The sequence below is a fragment of the Phacochoerus africanus genome, chromosome 2, assembly GCF_016906955.1.
Source record: "Phacochoerus africanus isolate WHEZ1 chromosome 2, ROS_Pafr_v1, whole genome shotgun sequence".
In the NCBI taxonomy this organism is placed as follows: Eukaryota; Metazoa; Chordata; class Mammalia; order Artiodactyla; family Suidae; genus Phacochoerus; species Phacochoerus africanus.
In genome coordinates, this window is record NC_062545.1 from 268,914,987 (window position 1) to 268,939,728 (window position 24,742).

At 45.1% G+C, this 24,742-nt stretch overlaps 1 protein-coding gene across 1 annotated transcript in view; it reads right to left on the reverse strand.

The window, feature by feature from the left end:
- Window positions 1–215: 215 nt before the first annotated feature.
- NR6A1 (nuclear receptor subfamily 6 group A member 1) overlaps window positions 216–24,742 on the reverse strand; it is a 45,415-nt gene continuing 20,888 nt past the window's right edge. Inside the window, exons 3-8 of the mRNA XM_047768374.1 lie at window positions 23,286–23,440; window positions 21,188–21,412; window positions 19,291–19,545; window positions 11,502–11,623; window positions 5,530–5,682; window positions 216–2,140 (exon numbers count right to left, since the gene is read on the reverse strand). Of these exons, the coding sequence (XP_047624330.1) occupies window positions 2,052–2,140; window positions 5,530–5,682; window positions 11,502–11,623; window positions 19,291–19,545; window positions 21,188–21,412; window positions 23,286–23,440 (999 nt within the window). The 3' untranslated portion in view covers window positions 216–2,051. The remainder of the gene's footprint in view (window positions 2,141–5,529; window positions 5,683–11,501; window positions 11,624–19,290; window positions 19,546–21,187; window positions 21,413–23,285; window positions 23,441–24,742) is intronic.

Here is a 24,742-nt window from a genome sequence, read left to right on the forward strand (position 1 = left end):
TGAGGAAAGCAGCTTGGAGTCTGACCTGCAGCCAAAGAATGTGATCCAGTTGGTTAAACAAAATATCAGAGAAACAAAAATATCGTGATTTAGAAATAAACAGATAGATACACACAAATCTTCCCACTGACATGTGAAAACCATTCTGGTTGGAGCTTTTCCTGAGAAACGTGTCTCTTCTTCCTTTACACCCCCCCCCCCCCCCCGCCCTTTCTCAGAGCAGTCGGGGAAATAGCATCAAGAAGTAGTGCTCTGAGTTTTAGATCCATCAAGGGACAAAGTCATCACTGCTGGTACCCGTAACATTTCACCAGAAAGAAAAAATTACAATCTGACCCAGACTACCCGACATGCACGCAGTGTGGTGGCCCTCTGAGTAACTATGCTGAGTTGGGAAGAGAGCAAACGGCCTTTGACTCAACAGGCAAAAGGAGGTGCTACAGGCCCCTCAAGCCCACCCAGCTAAGGGGTCTGCCTGCTGCACTGGCTCGGGGAGGTACCTGGGTTACACAGGAGCAACCACTACAGTAAGGCAGAGAAGGGAAAAGCCCCTGAGAGAGTTCCACGACAGAGCTGGTGTGATCGCTGGCCAAAGCAAAGAGGGTAAGGAACACTTCCCGGCACTAGGTGGGCAGGTCGTGAAAGAACAGGGGTATAGGCCATAGCTGCAGAGGGGGCAGCCAGGCCTTTAGAAAAATGAGGTAGTTTAAAGCCGCCCCTCCCTTCCAGGAGCTTTGGACTCCAGACCTCCAGGCCTTGGTCAGCCAGTCTGCTGATACTCTACGGAGCAGCTGGGCTGCTCTGGGTCTTGGGCTTCCCATCCTGAGGAAAGCTGGTCTCATTTTCGGAGATGAGGAGAGCCTGGAGTAGAATGCAGGGGGAAAAATTCTGGTCAGCAGACAGGCGAACGGTCCTTCGCACTGTTTGGAAAAGAGACCACAGTTTTGGATTCAGACCTGGGGGTGGCACTGGAAGGGGTGAAGTGGGGAGAGAAACAGAGACTCCAAAGGAGGAGTGTTTCTTCTATTAGTAGGCTGGCCTTTGTCCCACTACCCTCTGAAGGTAAAAGGAGAATAAACCAGCAGTGGGTGCCAGGATTCAGAGCAGGACATTTTGTTGTTTTTTTTTCCAGGGGCCAACAGGAAGTCGAGTTTACAAGGGCGAGAGAGGCAATGAGTTTGAGCAAGGTAAGGAAACTAGGTAGCTGTGAGCCTCAAGGGAGCTGGGAGGCAAGTCCCAAGTATTAGCTCATTGCCAGGACTTCACCTGGACGAAAAGGTGACAGTGGTAGAAATCAGCGGCAATATGGACGGGGGCAAGGGGCACAGAGTGGTGTGAGAACAGAAACCCTTCTCCCTGAGCACCTGTCTGGAAGGAGGACACCTGACTTAGATGTGGTCACTGTGCCCGACACTCTCAACCTTCACGTTTTCCAAAGAAAAGAGACGGTTCGAGCCTCATCTCTTGTCCTCTTCCCTATGTCTCATCCACCTCACTCAGTAAACCTCCTAACACCACTTTCCCTTTTACGGTGTGCTCTTTTACCTGGCAATTCTGGAGCTAGAAAAAGGCAGTTTGCTCTCTGACAGACAAATACATGAGTCTGCTGAGAACATGTGGAAAAAGTAGGGTTGGTCACACCCCTCCCTTTCCACTGAGGTAGTCATCTTTGTCAACATTATGGAAATAGTCATCTCAGCCCCATCCCACCCTCTCCCCTCAAAATACAAAAGAACTATCTCTAAACAATGACAACACTGTAACATTAAACATCTTCACATTCTGTAAACTGCAAGGAAATGCATCGGCTGCATTCACACAAAAGCATGTGCATCATGTTGAAGGCCATACATTCAACTCTGTCGTGAAATAAATATATAGAAAAATGAGGTTAAAAAACAGACAAACAAACAAAAACTCTTCTTGCTATGGAGGCAACCGGCAACGCTGCTCCACAGCCTCCATCTTGGTCTCTCTGGCTCTTTCTTCCGGAGCCTGTCCTGCCCACCCCAGGTGTTGTGGTCAGCCTGAGGAGGGGTGCTGGGGACAGGTCACTCCTTGCCCACACTTGTCTTGCAGGAATGCAGCACCACCTTAAAGAGGAGGGGCAGCTGCTCCAGGGGTACATTCACCATCTTTCCTGGGAAAAGACGTGAAAAGAAGAGTTAGCTGTGGCTGCTACAAGAAGGGTGTGTCTGCCTCCTCTTGGGCTGGTCACTGCCTTTCAGTGACTCAGGCAAGGTCAGTGCCAGGAGCATCATAAGGGTAAAACAGGCCGGGCTAATATCCTAATACCCAGATCCATTTTGGTGCCCTAGGGAGTCTAGTAATGGTACAAGCTACAACTATTGTTACTGTCTAAAGAATACTTAACTCTGTGCTAGGTGTTTAAATGCATTATCTCATTTCATTCTCACACTATTTCTATATGACAGTTATTACTTTTTCTTCCATTTTACAGATGAGGAATCCGAAACTGAGAGGTACTCCTCGATGTCCTCTTAGAGTGAAAATACCATGGGAAACTTATTTTCTGGTAGATTCTTTAACTAGCCTTCTATAAAACATTGCTCTTCAGGAGTTCCTGAGGTAGTGCAGTGGGTTAATGATGTGGCTTGTCTCTGTGAAAGCACTGCTTAGATCCTGGGCCCGACGCAGCGGGTTAAGGACAGCGTTGCTGCAGCTGTGGCACAGGTTGCAGCTCCAGCCTGTATTTGAGCCCTGGTCCAGGAACTTCCTTATGCAGGTGTGGCCGAAAAACAAAACATGGCGCTTCGGAATAGAACAATAGGTAAATAAAAGTGTCTAGGAAAAGAGGGTGGTGGTTTATAGGGGCATATAAAGTGAGGAATTCAGGGTTAAAAGAGGTTTCTTTCTCTTTGTTTCTTTTTTTTGCCCCCACCCATGACATATGGAAGTTCCTGGGCCAGAGACTGAATCTGAGCCGCAGCTGTGACCTATGTTGCAGCTTTGGCAAAGCCAGATCCTTTAGCCCACTGTGTCAGGCCCGGGATAGAATCCATGCCTCTTCAGAGACCTGAGCTGCTACAGTCAGATTCATTCTTTCTTTCTTTCTTTCTATCTATCTATCTATCTATCTATCTATCTATCTATCTATCTATCTATCTATCTATCTATCTATCTTTTCAGGGCCGCACCAGCAGCATAGGCAGGTTCCCAGGCTAGGGGTCCAATCAGAGCTGTAGCTGTCGGCCTACGCCAGAGCCACAGCAACATAGGATCCAAGTTGTGTCTGTGACCTACACCACAGCTCACGGCAACGCTGGATCCTTAACCCACTGAGCAAGGCCAGGGATCGAACCTGCAACCTCACTGGTTCCTAGTCGGATTCACTTCCGCTGCGCCATGACGGGATCTCCAGCTGCAATCAGGTTCTTAACCCACTGTGCCACCATAGGAACTCCTACAAAAGGTTTCTTTATTGATGGACTTCTTAGAGGGCTCAGTGTGCTAATACACTTTGTGAATCTCTGAGGCTGTGAGTTTTCTCCCTGATAGAACCCTAGAGTCACCTGGAGTTTTTTTTTTTTAAATGCTGATGACCAGGCTCCATTCCATATGAATTAAGTTAGAATCTCTGGAGGTGCAACCCAAGCACAGATATTTTTTAAAAAGCTTCCCAAATGATTCAAAGGGCTGCCAAGGTTGCCAACACAGCTCTGAGGGGAACAGTGTGGTATAATTACTGACCCCCATTTCATAGAGCACTGATTAATATCTCATTTGGTAGAACATAGTTTTGAAAATGCCAAGACATTAACTATGAAAACACTCCTAAAATTCCAATACTTTAAGTCCAATTCATATCTCCTAGACTACTCAGTGGCCCAAAAGTAAATTTTGATTTTTATCAGACTAGGATACAATTTTTCCTTCAAAAATCCTATGCTGAATTTTACAGGAACAATCTCAGCTCAGGGATCACATTTCTGAGCTGCCCCTCAGTACGTGCTAGATAACCATAAACAAGAATCCTTACTAATAAATCTTTTACTAAGTAAAGCAACAACAACAAAAGCTAGGATTTTATGTTGAAATGGACCTATTTAAATGTCAAGAAGCTCAGGAGTTCCTGTTGTGGCTAGTATCCTTGAGGACTCAGGTTCAATTCCGGGCCTCACTCAGTGGGTTGAGGATCCGGCGTTGCCGTGAGCTGTGGTGTAGGTGTGCAGACGTGGCTCAGATTCTGCATTGCTGCGGCTGTGGTGTACACTGACAGCTGCAGCTCTGATTCGACCCCTAGCCTGGGAACTTGCATCTACCACAGGTGGGGCCCTAAACAGACCAAAAAAAAAAAAAAAAAAGTCAATAAAATTCTTTTGCAAACATAGGATTTTTGAGAATTATTTTCTCTCTTTTTTTCTTTTTATGGCCACACCTGCGACATATGGAATTGGAGCCGCAGCTGCCAACCTATGCCACAGCCACAGCAGTGACGGATCCAAGCCATGCTTTTGATCTACGCTGCAACCTGAGGCAATGCCAGATCCTTAACCCACTGGGAGAGGCCAGGCATCAAACCTGCATCCTTACGGACACTATGTTGGGTCCTAAACTCGATGAGCCACAATAAGAACTCTGATCTTATTTATTTAAATAAATGTTTTTTTCTTTTTGGCTGCACCTATGGCATGTGGAAGTTCCTGGGTCAGGGACCCAAGCTGATGCAGTGACAACACCAGATCCTTAATCTGCTGCACTACAAGAGAACTCCTAGAAGTACGTTCTCTTTTTTCCTTTTCTTTTTTTGGCCGCCTTGCAGCATATGGACTTCCGGGCTGGGCACTGAACTTGCATCCTGGTGCTGCAGAGATGCAACCTATCCTGTTGTACCACAGCAAGAATCTTGTTTTCTTTAAAAAAATTTTTTTTAAATCCTTTTTTCCTTTTTTGGCCATGCTTGCAGCCTGAAGAAGTCCCAGGGACTAAACCTGTGCCACAGCTGTAACCAGAGCCACAGAAGTGCAAACACCAGATCTTTAATCTGCTGAGTCATCAGGGAACTCTGAGAATTATTTTAAAGCTATCACTTTAAATGAATGATCCTCAAAAACCTACAGATAATCCTATGAAATAAAGTTAATTTCAAAAACTGAGATATAGTTAGTTCGCATACCATAAAATCTACCCTTTTAAAGTATATAATTCAGGAAATGAAGTTAATCTGAGAAACTCTGAGCTTGTTTACCCATCTATAGAATGGTCATAATACCACCAACCATTGGTTTTGCAGACATTGTTCTGAGACCAAATGATATCAGGCCATCAGGCCACAGAGAACCCTGCACATCACAGGAACTTAGGAAATGTTAGATTATTCTCTTCCCTACAAAGAAAAAAACAAACTTCTCATTATAATGCAACTTTTCTGAGGGCACAGTGGTACCTCTTTTATTTACAGCTGGTGATAGGCCTGGCATTAGTATCCTGAAAACACTGCTTTTCTCATTCCTTTCACAAATTAAGATATGCAAGGAAGGGCTGGAAGCCCAGGACCCAGAATGTTACCTGCAATATAGCGAATCTCAGGTAAGCACATCATGAGGTCAGGAAAACGGTTCGGCTGATGTGTATACTTATATTCAGTGAAATCCTGGCAAATGTACCAATATCGTTTGTTCAACTGTTCCAGCTGCGAGGCACTGGTCAGACCCCTGATATCTGTGAAAAAAACCACACAGGAAATGGGAAGGGCTTTCTAATATGAGAGAAACACCAGCCCATTGAGTATGTGTATCTTTCAATGAAAAGTTATTAAACATTGTCACAACAGGGGACCTTTTCTCTTTCTGACATGCAGAAACAAAGCTTTGGGTAAGGGAAGAGAAAGAAGATTAAAAAGAAAAAAGTTATCAAGGACAATCACCGGACTGAGCCCCTTGAGAGCTAGTTCTGTATCTTTCTCAACTCCATTCCCAGCTCCCAGCATAGGGCTTGGCACAAAAAAGGCACCAGTGGATGCTGAACAAATGACTGAATAATCTACCTTTCCCAATTTATTCTTCACAATATCTTTAAATTTGTCTTTTGCTGGAGCCACTGAGATATCTTGCTGATACCTACACCTTCACACTTGTACATACATTCACACACAGGCTCCTATGTGCTCCTACTTAACACGATTCCACCTGGGCCACTGGTACTCTACTGGGTCACTTCAGGGTTTTTCCTACATACAGGCAAACCTTACATTATTATGCTTTGCTTTACTGCACTTATACTGCGCTTTTTACAAATTCAAGGTTTGTGGCAACTCTGACCAAGTAAGTCTGTTGGTGTCATTTTTTTCCAACAGTGTTTGCTCACCTTACGTCTCTGTGTCACATTTTTGCAATTTCTGCAATATTTCAAACCTTTTCATTATTATTATTACATCTGTAACGGTGATCTGTGATCAGTGATCTTTGATGTTACTGCTGTACTTGTTTGGGGGCACCAATATCCATGCCCATAAGACAGTGAATTTAGGAGTGCCCACTGTGGCTCAGTGGTAATGAACCCAACTGTATCCATGAGGATGTGGGTTCAATCCCTGGCCCCACTCAGTGGGTTAAGGATCCAGCACTGCCATGAGCTGTGGTGTAGGTCACACATGTGGTTTGGATCTGGCGTTGCTGTGGCTATGGCGTAGGCCGGCAGCTGCAGTTCTTATTTGACCCCAAGCCTGGAAACTTTCATATGCCACAGATGCGGCCCTAAAAAGCAAAAAATAAAAATAAAAAAAAATTAAAAAAAATAGTGAACATAATTGATAAATGTCTGTTCTGACTGTTCCACTGACTGGCTCTTCCCATATCTCCAACCATCTCCTTGGGCCTCCCTATTTCCTGAGACACAACAGTACTGAAATCAGGCCAATTAATAACCCTATAATCGCTTGCAAGTGTTCAAGTAAAAGGAAGATTCATACATCTCTCACTTTAAATCACAAGGTAGAGGAATTCCCTGGTGGCTCAACAGGTTAAGGATCTGGTGTTGGCACTGCTATGGCTCCTAGCCTGGGAACTTCTGCATGCTATGGATGCAGCCAAAATCAATCAATCAATAGCTAGAAATGATGAAGCTCAGTGAGAAAGGCATGTCAAAAGCTGAGACAGTGGAGAAAAGGGAACCCTCCTACATCGTTGGTGGGAATGTAAGTTGGTGCAACCACTATGGAAAACAGTACAGAGATTCCTCAGAAAACTAAATACAGAACTACCATATGATCCAGCAATCCCATTCCTGGGCATATATTTTGACAAAACTATAATTAAAAAAGATACACGTACCTCTATGTTCATTGCAGCACTATTTACAATGGCCAAGACATGGAAACCACCAAAATGTCAACAGACAGATGAATGAACTAAGAAGATGAGGTACATATATGCAATGGAGTATTACCCAGCCATAAAAAAATGAAATAATTCAGCAACATGGATGCAACTAGAGAGTATCATATTAAGTGAAGTCAGAAAAAGACAAATACCATATGATATCACTTACATATGTAATCTAAAATATGGCAAAAATGAACCTATCTACACAACAGAAAGACTCACAGACATAGAGAAGAGATCTGTGGTTGCCAAGGGGGAGGGAGAGGGATGGACTGAGAGTTTAGGGTTGGTAGATACAAACTATTACATTTAGAATGGATAAGCAATGAGATCCTACTGTATGGCACAGGGAACTACAGCCAATCTCTTGAGATAGACCATGACAGAAGATAATATAAGAAAAGGTGGAGTTCCCTTGGTGGCGCAGCAGATACGAATCCGATTAGGAACCATGAGGTTGCGGTTCAATCTCTGGCCTCACTCAGTGGGTTAAGGTTCCAGCGTTGCTGTGAGGTGTGGTGTAGGTCACAGACACGGCTTGGATCCTGCATTGTTGTGGCTGTGGTGTAGGCCGGCAGCTGTAGCTCTGATTCAACCCCTAGCCTGGGAACCTCCATATGCTGTGAGTGCGGCCCTAAAAAGACCAAAAAAAGAAAAAGAGAAAAGGAATGTGTGTGTGTGTGTGTACACACATATATATGACTGGGTCACTTTGCTGTATTGCAGAACTTGGCACAACACTGTAAATTAATTATACTTGAATTAAAAAAAAAAAAAAAAGCTGAGACAGGCTGAAAGCTAGGCCTCTTCAGCCTTGGCCAAGTTGTGAATGCAAAGGAAAAGTTCTTAATGGAAATTAAAAGCACTACTCCAATGAACACACATTCCCTTAAGCCAAAGCCTAATCCAGAGCCAGACTCTAACTCTCTTCAATTTTATGAAGGCTGAGAGAGCCGAGGAAGCTGTAGAAGAAAAGTCTGAAGGTAGCAAAAGCTGGTTCATGAAATCTAAGGAAAGATGCTATCTCTACAACATAAAAGTACAAGATGAAGCAGCAAGTGCTGATTTAGAACCTGCAACAAACTGTCTAGAAGATCTAGCTAAGATAATTAAAGAAATTGGCGGAGTTCCCGTTGTGCTTCGGCGGAAACGAATCCAACTAGGAACCATAAGGTTGTGGGTTCGATCCCTGGCCTTGCTTAGTGGGTTAAGGATCTGGCGTTGCCATGAGCTGTGGTGTAGGTTGCAGATGCGGCTTGGATCCTGCGTTGCTGTGGCTTGGTGTAGGCTGGCAGTTGTAGCTCTGATTTGACCCCTAGCATGGGAACTTCCATATGCTGCAAGTATGGCCCTAAAAAGCAAAAAAAAAAAAAAAAAAAAAAAGCGGCTACACTAATGACAGATTTTCAGTGTAGACACAGCCTTATATTGGAAGAAGACCTGACAGACTTTTCACAGCTAGAGAAGGGAAGCTAGTGTCTGGCTTCAAAGGACAGGCTGATTTTGTTAGGGGCTAATGCAGCTGGTAACTTAAAGCTGAAGTCAATGCTCATTTACCATGCCCCAAATCCTAGGGCCATTAGGAATTATGCTAAAACTACTCTGTGTTCTAATAAATGGAAACACAAAGCCTTGATGACAGCATATCTGTTCACAACACGGTTTACTAAATATTTTAAGGCCACTCTGGAGATCTATTACTCAGAAAAAAAGACATTTTCAAAATATTAATGCCCACTGACAAAGCACCTGGCCAGCCTAGAGCTTTTGTTTTCAAGCTTGCTAACACAATATCCATTCCGCAGCCCATGGATAAAGGAGTAATTTCAACATTCTGGTCTTACTGTTTAAGAAATACACTTCCTAAGGGTATAACTGCCCACAGGTAATGATTCCTCTAATGAATCTGGGCAAAGTAAATTGAAAACCTTCTGGAAAGGATTGGCCATTCTAGACACCATTAAAAACATTCACGATTCCCTGAAAAGGTCAAAATATCAACATTAACAGGATTTTGAGAAGCTGATTTCAGTCCTCATGGATGACACTGAGAGATTCAAAACTTTAGGAGAGAAAGTAACTACAGATGTGGTGGAAATAGCAAGAGAACCAGAATGAGAAGTGAAGCCTGAAGATGTGACTAAACTGCTGCAATCTCATGATAAAATTTTAACAGATGAGGAGTTTCCATCGTGGTGCAGTGGAAACGAATCTGACTAGGAACCATGAGGTTGCGGGTTCTATCCCTGGCCTAGCTGAGTGGGTTAAGGATCCAGTGCTGCCGTGAGCTGTGGTGTATGTTGCAGATGCAGCTCAGATTTGATGTTGCTGTGGCTGTGGCTGTGGTCGGCAGCTGCAGCTCGGATTAGACCCTTAGCCTGGGTACCTCCATATGCTGCGGATGCATCCCTGAAAAAGCAAAAAACAAGCAAACAGAAAAACCAGATGAGTTGCTTCTTATGGATGAGCAAAGAAAGTGATTTCCTGAGATGGAATCCATTCCTGGTGAAGAAACTGTGAAGAGTGTTGAAATAACAACAAAGGATTTAGAATATTACATAAACTTAATTGATAAAGCAGCAGCAGTTTGAAAGAACTGACTCCAATTTGGGAAGAAGTTCCACTCTAGGTAAAATATTCAAAGAGCATTTTGCATGCTAAAGAGAAATTGTTCATGAAGGACAAAGTCAACGGATGCAGCACACTTCGCTGCTGTCTTATTTTAAGAAACTGCCACAGCCATCCCAACCTTTAGCAACCACCACCCGGATCAGTCAGCTGCTAACACCGCTGAGGCAAGACCCTTTACCAGCGAAAAGATTATGACTCGCTGAAGGCTTAGGTGATGGTTAGCATTTTTTAGCAATAAAGTTTTCTTTTAGGTAAGCACACTGCTTTTTAAGACATAATGCTACTGCACACTTAGTAGACAATATATATATATAGCATACCATAACTTTTACAGGCACTAGGAAACCAAAAAATTTGTGTGACTCACTCTATTGCAATATCCACTGTATTGTGGTAGCCTGGAACCAAACCTGCAGTGTCTTTAAGGTATGCCTGTAGATGCCTCTCTCGTTCTCACGTATTTTATATACACATAAAATATTATATACATATTATTTATATATATAGACACACACCTTCTTTATATGTAGAATATAAACATTCTATATATAAATCTTACCCAGCCTTTGAGGCCCAGCTCTCAGGTAGGTAGTTGTTACTAATCTCCCCCTACCTGAGGCTCAAGCAATGTATGAAGTGCCATTAGAATATACTTCTTGAGGCCAGGAACCTGGGATCTAATTTATTTCAATGTCTTTAATGCTCATGAAGGGCCTAACCTAAGGGAGGCATACAGAACACCAGATACATGCACGAATAGTGCAGAAGCAGGAAGAGGAGGTTTGGTCAGTACTGCGGGAGGAGTGGGCAAAAAGGAGGGGATCAAGAGTCTCTGGACTAGAAAACTGAATACGAGAAGAGGGCACTTTTAATGCCACAGGCAGCAAAATAGCCAGTCTCACTCTGAGACTGGAGCACTCATATGCTACAATGGAAAAGACAGAACACAAATTCTCCTGCATGCCCTGGTTACCAGCAGCTACCAAGTGTCACTATGTGGTTAATACTCCATGTAAATCACATCTACCATTCTTCTAATTAAATTCATGCTTGAAGTGGGTGTGTGAGTTTTTGTGCTCCCCCCTCCCCCGCTACTCTACCCTGAAGGAGCCGTCAGAACCACTGCCAAGCCTGTCGCAGAGACCTTATCTCCAATGGTTTCATCAGTCTCTCTGCTCTTCTTCAGTTGCTGGTAAACTTGGTGCATATTTTAAATGACGCATGTACTGTCCTTGGTGTCTGTGCTTAAATGCATTAAAACTGACTAAACAAAGCAATTCTCTTCCTTCCACTATGAGTTATAGAGGCTGTGGCATTTAGGTTTGAAGAAAGAAATCCAAACCATGCCCTGCACTATAGTAGGGCCGGATGATAACAGGACTCCCAAGATTGAACCTACGTGGTGTGACAGATTCTGTATGACAGCCCTGAAGGTAAAGGGGGTAGGGGTGAAACATGAGGGCAGTTATTCACTGCTTCTCGGCACCCCCCGCCCCAAAGTCTCTTCTTCCCACCCCAGCTACTCACCTTGATTTAGGAAGTTAATTGCTTTCATGCAAGCATACTCCTCATTGCTCACTTTTAGCTGATGGAATTTGTGATACAGGTAGATGAGCCGCTCAATCACCTCCATCCCTTCATCACTAAATCTGGGGAATAGACACAGGTGTTAGTAGGGGGCTCTGATACCAGTGGAAGTAATGGGTGGGAAGACAGAAGTTTCCTACAGTTCTGTAAGGCAGCTAAGATAGGAAACAAGTTGAGCTTGGGGAAAATGGAATCCAGAAACATTTGTAAAGAACTGGTGGATCCGTGGTTTGTTTTGAGGTCAAGGCAGCTCACGCAAGCTGCTGTTCTCAAGGTCAGCTGGATCAATCAAATCTAAGTTCAAATCAAGCTCCATCACATAGAAGCTATGAGACCTTGGGAAAGTCCTTTGACCCCCTCTAAACTTTGACATCTTCCTCTATTAAATAATAATGCTTGTCTGCTCAGGGTAATGAGAGACAAAGGGAGTCTAGGATGTAAATGTAAAGAAACATGACATAATTAAGATACTGCTGTTGTTGAGATGCAGCCTTCAGGAACAATGGCAGCTGCCATGGCGACTCTATGTGAGCCTCTGCCACAATGAAGAAAAAGCTGCTAGCTGTTATTTAAGTTCACTGTTTCCAGCAGGATTGAGGCAGTGATACTTCTTATTGGCAGCCCCGACTTCAGCTAGGGAGGAAGGGAGGGAAAAATTAAACGAGCCTCTCTGCTACGCCAGTCTCTGTGCTGAGCACTTCATGTGTGTCATCTCATTTAACTTAATTTTCTCAGGCTTGCGGCCTAGGTGAGGTTGTAATCCCCCACCACTGTATAGATGAAAAACTGAAATTCAAAGAATAGAGGGGACTGGTCCATAACAGCCAGTTGGTGGCAGAGCCAGAACTTTGAACTTGGGCTAACTCTCTAAGCCTTTGGTTTTCTCAATTATCGGAGGTGGCATCCATTAGCAGAGAAGACTCAACACTAATCATGCTCCTTTTTTTGGATCAGGATTTAATTCCTTGGGGAAAGACCAAGTGTTAGGCAAAGGAACCCCAGACTAGGGGACTAATACTCTGGGTCTTAGTGGGAATATCTTATACCAGAGATGGAGATACTCCTAAACCAAGGAGGCAAAGGTAGTTCATAAAAGCTGGGGTCAGGCCCAGTGTCTGCTCTTCTAGGAATGGATTGGTCTGTGGCATAAGGAGTGCTCTAGCCAGGTCTTAGATGTAGCTAAGTCACAGAGAGATGTTCAGCCCCAGGGTTGCCCCCTGGTGACATGTTCAGATCTGGGCACTACAGCCCCGTGCCAGGCAAGAAGGCCCTATCTGGGTAGGGTCCAGAACTCCTGGGGATGTACTCCTGCTGTCTGGGTCCTACTGCTTTCTTCACTGACTTTGAAGGCTTTTCAAGGGCTCGGCTTCCCCAGCAAGCAGGACATTTTCTCCCCCCTGGAGAAAGCTTGGCTCTTACTAGGGCCAGAGGCACCTGCACTTCTCAAGCACCAGGGGGAGTCGCAGCAGCAGAGGCTTCTTGGAATCCAGAGCTCTAACCTCCTCAAGGCTTGGCTCCCCGTCAGTCAGGCCCCTGATTTGAACTACCATGGCGGATTCCGTTTCTCTCTGCATTTAGCCCAAGGGCTTTGACAACTTTATTAATACTTGCCCAGACTGGTTGATAGACACATTTATATGTAATAACCACTATAATAACTGTATCTACTATTCTACCATTTGTTGAGTGTTTGTTACTCGCCAGGCACTGTGTTAAATATTTTACATATATTATTTCGCTGGATACTCCCGATCCATCCACAAATGGATATTAAAATTCACATGTGGGAACGAAGGCTCAGAGAGGTTATTTACTATACCCTTATTACATTCTTACATCTTACCCTCCTGATAACCCATGAGATAAGTAATTATCATCTTCATGTTAGGGATGAGGAAGCCGAAGAGGCGACTTGCCCAAGGTTATAAGTGACTAAAGGAAATAAATGGTGATGGGGCCAAAGTTTGACACCAAGCTTCCTCATTTTACCTGTTGCTTTCTCGGCACCTACACGGCCCATTCCCTGACTGTCTTGTTCCTTACTGGCAACTGGCAAAGGCTACCGCATGCTACCCCAGGGGATACCTCAGGAGGTCTGTGTTCCCAGAGCAGCTCAGCTCAGAGCCCAACCCAGAGTGGGTGCTGGATTTGCTGCAGTGCATACAACTGCCCCTCAGCTGCCTCCAAGATGCTCAGACTTGCGGGAGGCAGTGTGTCTAGGAGTGAAGATCACACCTGATCACAGTACTCTGTGGGCTACTTCTGTTCTTGAGAGGCAAGAGGTCTTTACTGAAAATGCCCATTAGTATCTGCTTGGAGGGGTCGGATGGAGATGGAATGGTGTAGGGCATAAAAAAGGAGGATGCGAGTAGAGCAGCAGTGTCAGCAACTGTCTGGTGGCTGAGCAGTGTAGCAAGCAAAGATAACGCTCTCTCCCTTCATCGGTGACCTCCTGCCCCAAGCGCTCACTCTGGCACTGCAGAACCTGCAGGTGTGTGGCCACCAGCCAGACCCCTAGACAGCAATGCCAAACCTATTCCTACTGGAGGCTTGACCCGAGGGACACAAAGGCACTCCCACATGCCTGGCTTGAGCATACGACCCAGATCTGCTCTTTCTTTTGGGGGAGAGCACATACTCTCTTTCCTAAGTCCCCTAGGATAGGCAACCATCATGGACCCCTGGTAGTTGTGGGGGACTGGCAGCCAGCCCAGCAGCCCCCACTCAGTCTCCACAGCCTGACTGTAAAGCTTTCCTCCACACCCCGCATCCCACCCCTTGATAAACAAATTGTTCTCTGTTCCATGGGCCTACTTTCTCCTGCAGCCGTGCCTCCTCCACATCTGCCCACTCCACAGTTCTAACGCCCCTGTATTCCGTCTACAAATTATCAGCATTCAAAGCCAGAAAGTTGGACAAACACACCCATTCTTCTTCTGGGTTCCCATTACACAAGCATGCTAGGACAAGGAAAACATTCCTGCCAGGAGCCCCCAAACCACTGGACCATTCAGTTAGCAATTGAAGCTGACACTGTATAAGTTATGTCCCATTAAGGGGGCTGAAAGGCCCAGTTGTCTCTTTTTCATTCATCTAAAAGCACCTACCCCCAGAAGCAGAACCACCATCTCAGCACCCACATGAAGACTTCAAGGTGAAAAGTAAGACTGCAGCCCCAGGACACATTACAGAAAGTCCAACTTGAGAAGGCTAGAAAATTTAGTAATGGTAAAGAGCCCAGGCTTTGGAGCACAACAGAATCTGGGTGATAATCTCGATTCCATCTCTCTTAGCTTCGTAGTCTTGAGTTTTCACCTCTCAAGCTCCTCAGCTGTGGAACAGGGATAATATTAGTGCAGTCTCTTAGGGATGTGGTGAGGACTAAACAAATAATGTTTGCAAAGCACTTAAGATGGAATTTGGCACAACAAACAGTCTACAATTGTTAGCTATTATTATTTTTAACAGCGGTAGCATCATCACAGCAAAAAGAAAAGACTGTATGTGTTTCCTGAAACTTACAGTTACTGTCTGTGCGGGAAAGCTGTGAGGCACCTTTCCAGAGATCTGGCAGAAACGGAGCTAGTGCTCACAGACAGAAGTGCCCGTTAAAGCTCATCTAGTGCAAGGCATTTTCTCCTGAGAGTAAAGGAGTCTTGATTAGGGCCAGGAGCAGTCACTGGCTGGTGCTACAATCTGCTTTAAATCAAATTCACCAGGCTCACTGTCTGATAACAGCCTGATTAAGGAAATGGGCACCATAAATTTGATTCAATATTTGAGAAGAGAAAAGGAGATGGTCATGTATCATCCAGGAAAAGCCGTTTCATGACGGCAGGAACTCACTTGCACTCAGGAGCTGTGAAAAAAGGAAAGGCATTTGGGGGGAGTGGGAGTAACGCCGGAGCAAGCCAGGTAGGAAAGAGCTATGGCCAATTATAGACTCCAAACTCTGGGTTTCTAGCAGAGCAGGGACTGCTTTACAGAGATGAACCTGATTCCAGAGATTCTCGTACTTCCACTTCCTCTGGCCTCCTGGGCAGTTCCACATGCATCTCAAACTCAACACAGCCCGAGTCAAACTCAGAGTGGCTCATCTCTCAGCCTGTTTTTCCCAGGCCTCACTTCCATGGCTAAGGGAATTAGGTCCACCCACCTGGCAGCACACCCAAGTTTTCCACTCACTGAAATCCCATTGGCTTTACCTCCTTGTCATCTCCTAATTCTGTGCTGCCCTCTCTATTCCCGTAGTCATTGCTGCCTTGTCCAGGCCTTGTTTACTTTTACCTGGGCTGTGGAACAGCTTCTGACACAGTCATCGTCCGTTAGCCTTGACCATGAAATCCATCCTGAACTTTATTCATAGCACAGGAATCTTTCTAAAATGCAATCTTAACATGTGATTGCTTGACTTAAAAACGTCCCTATGATTTAATACTTTTTTTTTTTTTGTCTTTTTGCCTTTTCTAGAGCCACTCCTGTGGCATATGGAGGTTTCCAGACTAGGGGTCAAATTGGAGCTACAGCTGCCGGCCTACACCACAGCCACAGCAAAGTGGGATCCAAGCCGCATCTGCAACCTACACCACAGCTCGTGCAACGCCGGATCCTTAACCCATTGAGCGAGGCCAGGGATCGAACCCACAACCTCATGGTTCCTAGTCGGATTTGTTAACCACTGTGCCACGACAGGAACTCCTGATTTAATACTATTTACACAATAAGATCCACATTTTTTGTATTAACATTTGGGTACCTTCACAACCTGTCTTTTCTGTAACTTTCTCTTGAGTCATTTCTCCCCGCATTTCTCTGTCTTTCAGATACATTCTCTACACATCCTATCCACAGGATTGCTTTTTGGTTACCTGTATAAACCAAGCACTTAGAATCTCTAACTTCTAGGACTCAGGTCTTATTCTTCTGCCTGCCTCCTATTCTCTATTATCTACCTAGAAAAACCCACTTCAAGATGCAGCTCAAATATCCTTTCCTCTTTGGCAAGCATTCCCTAATTAAGCAAGCAGAGGTACTTCACCACCTAGTCTATGCTTTGCACAGTCCCTCACATGCCCCTCCATCTCCACTAATATTGCCCTGGACTATAGATTCTACCTGCTTCTATATGCTGCCCAAGCCCCTAAACCAAGAATAGGTGCTCTCCTCTCAGAGTCAGAAGCCGTGTATCGTCTGTTATCCCAACACCCTTCCTTCCGACACACACAGCATGTGCTCAGTAGATGGGCATGAACTCAGAACTCACATGTTGAAGTTAACTTCTATTTTTCCATTGAAGGGTCCCATAGTGGAGTGAGGGTCCTAACATGAATCTCTCCTCCTCAGAACCCACTTGAGAGCTCAGTTGTAACACATGTTCCAGAGTCAGCGCAGTTCAACAGAACTTGCTGTGATGATGGAAATGCTCTGTATCTGCACCGTCTAACACAATAGCCACTGGCCACATGTGGCTCCTGAGCACCTGAAATCTGGCTGGTATAAATAAGAAGCTCGAGTTTTTGTTTTTCTTTTTATGGCCACACCTGTGGCAGATGGAAGTTCCCAGGCTTGGGGTAGAATTGGAGCTGCAGCTGCTGACCTACCCCACAGCCATAGCAACGGGGGATCCAAGACGCATCTGCGGCCTACACTGCAGCTAGCAGCAACGCTGGATCCTTAACCTGCTGAGGGAGGCCAGGAATTGAACTCATATCCTCAGAGACACTATGTCAGGTTCTTACACTATGTCAGGTGTGTGATAGGTAAGTCAAAAAGGGAACTCCTCAATTTTTCATTTTAATTAAATAGCCATCTGAGGCTATTAACTACCATACTGGCTAACGCAGCTTTAGATTCTCCTTGACAAAGGCCCTTCGGAAAATAAAAATTCTCTCACTAACTTAGCTGTTACTGGCCCCAGCCTTGCTCTTGGGGCTCACGGGATTGGAAACAGTGGGACAGGGTGTCTTTTATGACTCTTAAAGCCACAAAGAGCCCTACATGGCGAGTGATTCCTGCCTATCTGTAGAGCGCCTGGGAAAACCCACCATTCCACAGTGAGTGTAGCCCACAGGCTGACTTTACAGGCAGCCTCAGGCTACACTGGTGGATTCCAGGCAAACAGGGAGGCTGGGCTCACTGGGCCAGCACTGCAATCTCTGACAGTGTTAGAACAGGCCTAATGCAATCCAAACACTTAGCTAGCTCAGAGTTACAGAGCACGAGACAGGAATCTGATGGAAACAATGAATTAGAGGCTCAAGACAAGGGGTTAGGTCATCTGCTAAATCAGACAGCACTGTTTACAGGACCAAGTGTCAGCCAGGTTAGAAACTTTGTCATTTATAGATTACCATCAAGCCTGTAAGCATCATTAATAAGGAAATATTAGAAAACCAGGGGAGAGAAAAAGTACCCAGACTCCTCCCTCCTTCAGCTGTGCAAAGGCCCTTGAAGGTGTTGAAGCTTTGCTCCCAGCCTAAGTCTCGGCTTATCTTTATGTCATGTGACTGAGTGGCAGAGGGAGATGCACCTCAGGCCTATGGAGGCCAACTCTCACTGAGGGAGGCGCCGTTTCTTCCCTCTTTCTGGGTGCTCTGGAATCCCATGACTTCCATTATTTTAAACTGCCCAGTAAAAGGGAACTATTGAAATGTCTATTTAAATGTGACAAACTTTATTTTCACACAGATAAACTAAGTCAGAAAAGCTGTATTAACAGATCATTTTTCCTGATTTTGGGGTGTCGCCATGTGCTCCAGGTCTCCAAAGTCAGTGAGTGAAAGACCTGCTCTAGGAGTTCCCGTCGTGGCGCAGTGGTTAATGAATCCGACTAGGAACCATGAGGTTGCAGGTGTGATCCCTGGCCTTGCTCAGTGGGTTAACGATCTGGCGTTGCCATGAGCCGTGGTGTAGGTCGCAGACACGGCTCAGATCCCATGTTGCTGTGGCTGCGGTGTAGGCTAGCGGCTGCAGCTCCAATCAGACCCCTAGCCTGGGAACCTCCAGGTGCCGTGGGTACGGCCCTGGAAACAAGACAAAAAAAAAAAAGACCTGCTCTAAGCAGTGAGGTTAGAAAGGATCCTCAACAGCTGGGAGGAGACTTTATGCCAGAAAACATCGAGGAGGACAGGTCAGTATTTCAGTCCCATGCTCTTGTCTCACTGCGTCTGAAATGCAGTGAAAGAGCCTTAGGCTTTCAGTTGGGCAGGCAGAGATTTCACAGCCAACAACCTCAAAGGCAGGACCCTCTGAACTTTAGTTTTCTTATCTATAAAATAGGCATACAACACCTATGATACTAGAGGCTGTGAGAAAGAAAGACAATAATGTAAATAATGCTTGGCACACAGTAGGTGTCATGGCAACTCCTAGGTCTTGTTCCTAGATTGTAAACTACAGCTCAGAGCCCCTTACCTTGTAGGTTAAGATTTTTTTTTTCTAGCTACATTACATTATCTCAGTAATCCAGATGTGATAAAAATGACAGCTTAGGACTCTGCTAAGCTCTGCTGAGCATTATCATTTATTCCTCACAATAACCCTGGGGAGGTGTTGTCACTATCCAATTTTATAAATTCAGAACTGCAAAGCTAGTCAGCGGCCGAGTAAGGATTCAAATCTAGCCCTGCGTGATTTGGTGCCCATCCTTTGGGAGTACCAGGCAACCCACCTTGCAGGGATGACAGCAGTTTGGTTGCCTGAGACTTTCCACCCAGCCAGCAGATCTCACCTGTGTAGCTCTTCATCAGAGGGTGAGTACTTGGCAGTGACATCGGCCAGCTCCCCAAAGATCTGCTTGCTGTAAACGGTGAGGGAGGACAACAGGATTAATTCCTGCCACGTAGAGCTCAGGAGGCACGTGTAATCCTTGATTGAGAGCTCACAGAAGAAAGGCAGTTTCTTGATCCAGGCAATCTGCCTGAAGAGCAGCTCGTCAGCCAGGCGACAAAGCAAGGCAAATAGCTCTGCCTGAGTCACAGCATATCTGGGAGGTAGGAACAGGGGAAAGTTAATTCTAGTGGCCAGAAGGGTAAGGACAGGGGCCAAGGGGGAGGCTACTCCTAAGGACACAGAGGGTCTCTGGCAGTGGGCCCCTTGCCCTTGACCACAGATCTCCAGCTCCATTCAATTCGGTCTAACGATAAAGGGACAGGACTGGGGCCAGCAGCAAGCTCAGGGCTGGAGAGGCAGTTTGATAAGAAAAGGTTGTGAAGGGAGTTCCCTGGTGGCCTAGAGGTTAAGGATCTAGCGTTGTCACTGCTGTAGCATGGGTTTGATCCCTGGCCAGAGAACTTCTGCATTCTAAGGGGAAAGGAAGCTTAGAAATTTGTGCAATTACTGGGGAGCATGACTTTCAATGTTGGTGTCCACTAATGCTCCACGTGTTAGAAAAAATTCCCAGTCACTCTTGCACTACTTTTGGCAATGACAGCTCCATTAGGGTGGATCTAGTGCCCACTCAATACAAGGACTGGCACAAAATTAAGCCTCAGGGCCAGATGACTGATAGAACATTCAGAAGCTTTTCTTGCTCTCACTGCACCCCCTGGTGGTGACAGTTCAGGAGACTAGAGTTTCTAAGCTATGGGTAGATGGAAGGAGCAAGGCATTTAGCATCTGTGGGCTGGAGAAGATAAGGGGCTCAGTTTTCTTTCTCTTAAGGCCCCTAGCATGACTCTTGGCCACACTCCCAAGCTCAGATTTATAAATGTTTTGGTAATGGCTTTCTTGTAGGTGGATATTTTAACTTTCTCTTATGAAATTAGAGACTAGTTTAAGAAATCTCAGGATGCCTTTTGGTGGGGGGCAAGGCGAGTTATCTAAGGTTATAACACTCAAAAAGTCTATACTCCAGGCTAAAGGAATGAGTAATGGGTACAGTAATGGGTGGGCCTGAAGGGCTGATTGATTATCTACTGAGTAGAGCTGACAGGATTGCAAGAGTATACCTTCCACCCACTCAGGCCTGCCACACAGAGCACAGGCTACCCATAAGTACATGCACTAGGGACACAGACAGGCCACAATCAGTTAGTGTCTTGAGTGCTGTGTTAAGAAGTTTAAAGTTTGGAGTTCCCATCGTGGCGCAGTGGTTAACGAATCCCTGGCCTTGCTCAGTGGGTTAAGGATCCGGCATTGCCACGAGCTGTGGTGTAGGTTGCAGATGCCACTCGGATCCCGCATTGCTGTGGCTCTGGCGTAGGCCGGTGTCTACGGCTCCGATTAGACCCCTAGCCTGGGAATCTCCATAGGCTGCAGGAGTGGCCCCAGAAAAAGGCAAAAAAAAAAAAAGAAGTTTAAAGTCAATGTATGATAATCTCCAGAATTATAGTTCATCTCTGGCACAGAAACACTCAGACCCATCCCAGGGCCTGGCTTATAAGCCCAAAGAGAAACAAAAGTCCTTTAATCCCAATGTCATGGGGATTGATAAATAGCCCCAACTCTATAAGATTTTCAAGAGAAAAATAAGGGACCACTGACTTCAAAGATAAGCACAGATACGACCTCTGATGCCTGAACCATCACTCATTACCCCTTGATTCACTCATTCAGCAGGGATGAAGGTGGGTGTAGGTAGGGACCACTTTGAAATGGCATGGCTAAGTAGAGCAAGGCTCACTCACCCATCTTCAATCAACATGGGCGTGCCCAGTGGCTCCAAGTCCTCGGCTGACACGAGCTGATGAATCAGACTGTATGACTGGGGATCCAGGCTGCGAGCTTGTGGGGGCAGAAGTGGCGAGTGGGCAGAATAGCTAAAAAGGTGTGGTATATATTGATAGTGTGGAGGCACAGACATCCCCATGTACTGATCCCTGAATGCCATGAATCCATTTAGTTCCACAGACCTACTGGAGAGAAAAGTCTCATGTCAAGCTGAACTACGGCAGGTCTACTGACTACTGAAAGGAAATGAGCTAGAAGGTGGCTCAGGTGTCCTTTGGTCATGTATTCTGTCTTTGTCAAGCCAGGGACATAATTAATGGTGACACGCATGTCTCCCCTACCAGATGGGGTCTCTTTGTGGGTGTGTATATGCGTGGTTCATCTTTGGACACCCAGGACCTGGCAGAGCTGTAATGAATAAATACTGGTTAAATGACCTCTTTGTACAGGTGTCATGTTTGGAGAGTTTTTAATGAAAACTCAGAGACTATGATGACAAAGGTGTGTTTATATTTTATACTGCTAGGACAACTAAGGCAGAGACAGACTAAGTGCCTTGTGAGGCCACAAGACAAATCTAGCACCTAGCAAAGAACTTGGCATGTGGCAACTTCTCCCTAAACATTCAAAGGAAGCAACAAACTAAAGGGACTTGAATGAATAAAAGCTACAGTGAATTATCAAGAAAAAGGCACATTCTTATCTTCCTCCCCCTTCTTGGAAAAAGCTAACCAGTCAACTAGCTTTACCTGGATGCATCTCCAGTAACAGGGGCTGGCAAACTATGGCCCATGGCCTGTTTTGGTAAATGAAGTTTTCTCAGAACACAGCTGCACTCATTCATTTACACACTGTCTCTGGCTGCTTTCACACTACAGTGGCAGAATGGAGTAGTTGGGACCTAGACAGTATGCCTGCAAAGCCTAAAATACTTATTATCTGGCCTTTATAAAAAATGTTCCTCGGTTCCTATCCTAGGAGTTCCCGCTATGGCACAATGGCATCAGCAGCGTGTCTGGAGAGCTGGGATGAAGGTTCGATACCTCCATATGCCACGGTGTGGCCAAAAAAGAAAAAAAAAAAAAATCCCTGTCCTATAAGAAAAATTTCTAGAGAAAGAAAATCTTTGATAGCTGACAGCAATATTTCACACTTAACTAAAGATACCATTCTAGGACAAAGAGTCTTCAAACTGGTATTTTATCATATCAGTAAATTTGACTAGCTTGGGAAGTTTTTACTGTTCCTTAAAATTTATAAAGTGAAAATTTTCACTCTTGTTGAAGCAGAGAAACAATAACAATCCAATATTGCCAATGTAGTTTATTTCAATGATGAAGTAAATGAGAGAAAAAAGCTACAATTAAAATGTTACCCTGGAGTTCCCATTGTGGCTCAGTGATTAACGAATCCACTAGGAACCATAAGGTTGCGGGTTCGATCCCTGGCCTCGCTCAGTGGGTTAAGGATCCAGCATTGCTGTGAGCTGTGCGACTCAGATCCCACATTGCTGTGGCTGTGGCGTAGGCTGGCAGTTACAGCTCCGATTGGACCCCTAGCCTGGGAACCTCCACATGCCGCATGTGCAGCACCAAAAAGAAAAAAAAAATGTTATTCTGAGAGTTCTCTCATGATGCAGTGGGTTAAGGATCCAGCATTGTCACTGCAGCAGCTCAGGCTGCTGCTGCTGTGACGCAGGTTCGATGCCTGGCCCAGGAATTTCCCTGTGCCATGGGAGCAGCCAAAAAAGAAAAAAAAAGAAAAAAAGTTATTCTGTTAAGTGAAGAATGTATGGTCATGGACAGCGGCTACAGCACTTTATCAGTCTGCAGAAGAGACTGCTGACATTTTCAAGGTCTTTAGCAAAAAATGGGCTGTAAAATGCTGCTTTGCATCCTCTTGCCTCCCTTACCCCGAAAGACTGAAGGAGCAAGAGCACAAGTGCCGAGACAGAATGGGAGGAATACCCACAGCCCAGCCCAGGAGGTTCCTTCTGGGCCCACTCTTTGGGTGATCCCTAGATGACCCCTAGATGATGCTTTCCTTGAAGCTCACCTGGAGGACAGTGTGGAGCCCGGTGAGGGCTGGTTGCTCTCTGAAGCCCTGTTCCCAGGGGAACTGTGGTCGCTGTCACCATGGTTGCTCCAGTGATTGGCTTCTTCCTCAAATTCCTGCCCAGACATAATCCTTTCGATCTCTTCCTCTGATATCTTTGACAAGGAATTGATACATGTTAGACTGGGTGCTCAGGATACCCTCTGTTCCTCCTTCAGGAACAGAGAACTTATTTAAACTTCATGGGGATTCCTCGAACTCTCTGGAGAGAACCCAAGTTCCCTCCCCTCCACCCCCATATTCCAGGTTTCTGGAGGAGCTTGGTTGCTTGTCTTCCAGCACTATGGCTCACCACGGCCCTCCTTTTGCCCATTTACCTTCCTCTCAAGCCACAAGAAGCCTCTGGGTTCCAAGAGAAGCCTCAACACTCCTCTTTGTCCCTGAGTCTATTCTTTCCACCCGTGAAACACCAATCTTCACTAAGAAACTCCTACTGCCCTTTAAGACCCAATTCCAATGCCCTTTTCTTTCTGAATCCTTCTATTACTAAGCTAGACAGAATTTTAGGTCCTCCTTCTCTCTACTCATAATTGCGTGTATTTTGAGAAAGGCGGAATAGCATAATGGCTAAGAGTATGAATTTTACACTCAAACCATATTTGTTCTAATCCAGGTTCTGCCACTTCCCAGTTATACAATCTTGGGCAAGTCATTTAACTATTTAAATCCTTCATTTGAATGGTGACAAGAATAATAGTATCTATTTTAGAGGACTGTTGTGAGAATTGATTAGTTACTACATTATCACATATTTACTCATTTATTTGGCCATGTGTGCTGCATGCGGAAGTTCCTGGGCCAGGGATCGAACCTGCACCACAGCAGTGACTAGAGCCAGGGTGACAAGGCTGGATCCCTAACAGCTAGGCAACCAGGGAACTAACTCCATTGTCACATGTTTAGAAAAGGGATTTAGCACATAGCAACTATTATGGAAGTTGACATTGATATTTTTGTAATCACTGTTAGTTTTTAGTACTTATGGTAATGTATCATAAAAATATCCTAAGACCATAGGCTATGGAAAAAAACATTACTCAAATAAATGCATTTTGGATAAATGAATCAATGACCACTTATTTTTTTAATTAGAAGTATAGTTGATTTATTGAATGTCCATTTATTAAGTACTGACCATAATACACCTTCCCATGAGTTTTCTCAGTAAGAAAGACATTTCTAAGCCTACTGAATAAAAGAAGAAACTGTAGCTCAGACAACCAAACTAACTTGCCCGTGTCTAAGTAGGAGTTTGAGGAAGAGGCCAAAGTACCCAAGTATCAGTCCAGCGCTCCAGCTTCTTTGCCACTTTCTTCCATAAAGCTTTTAACCCAGCACAGTGTCCAACCTGGCTAAACTCAGTACACACAATGATAACAAGTGCTAAGTAGAAAAAG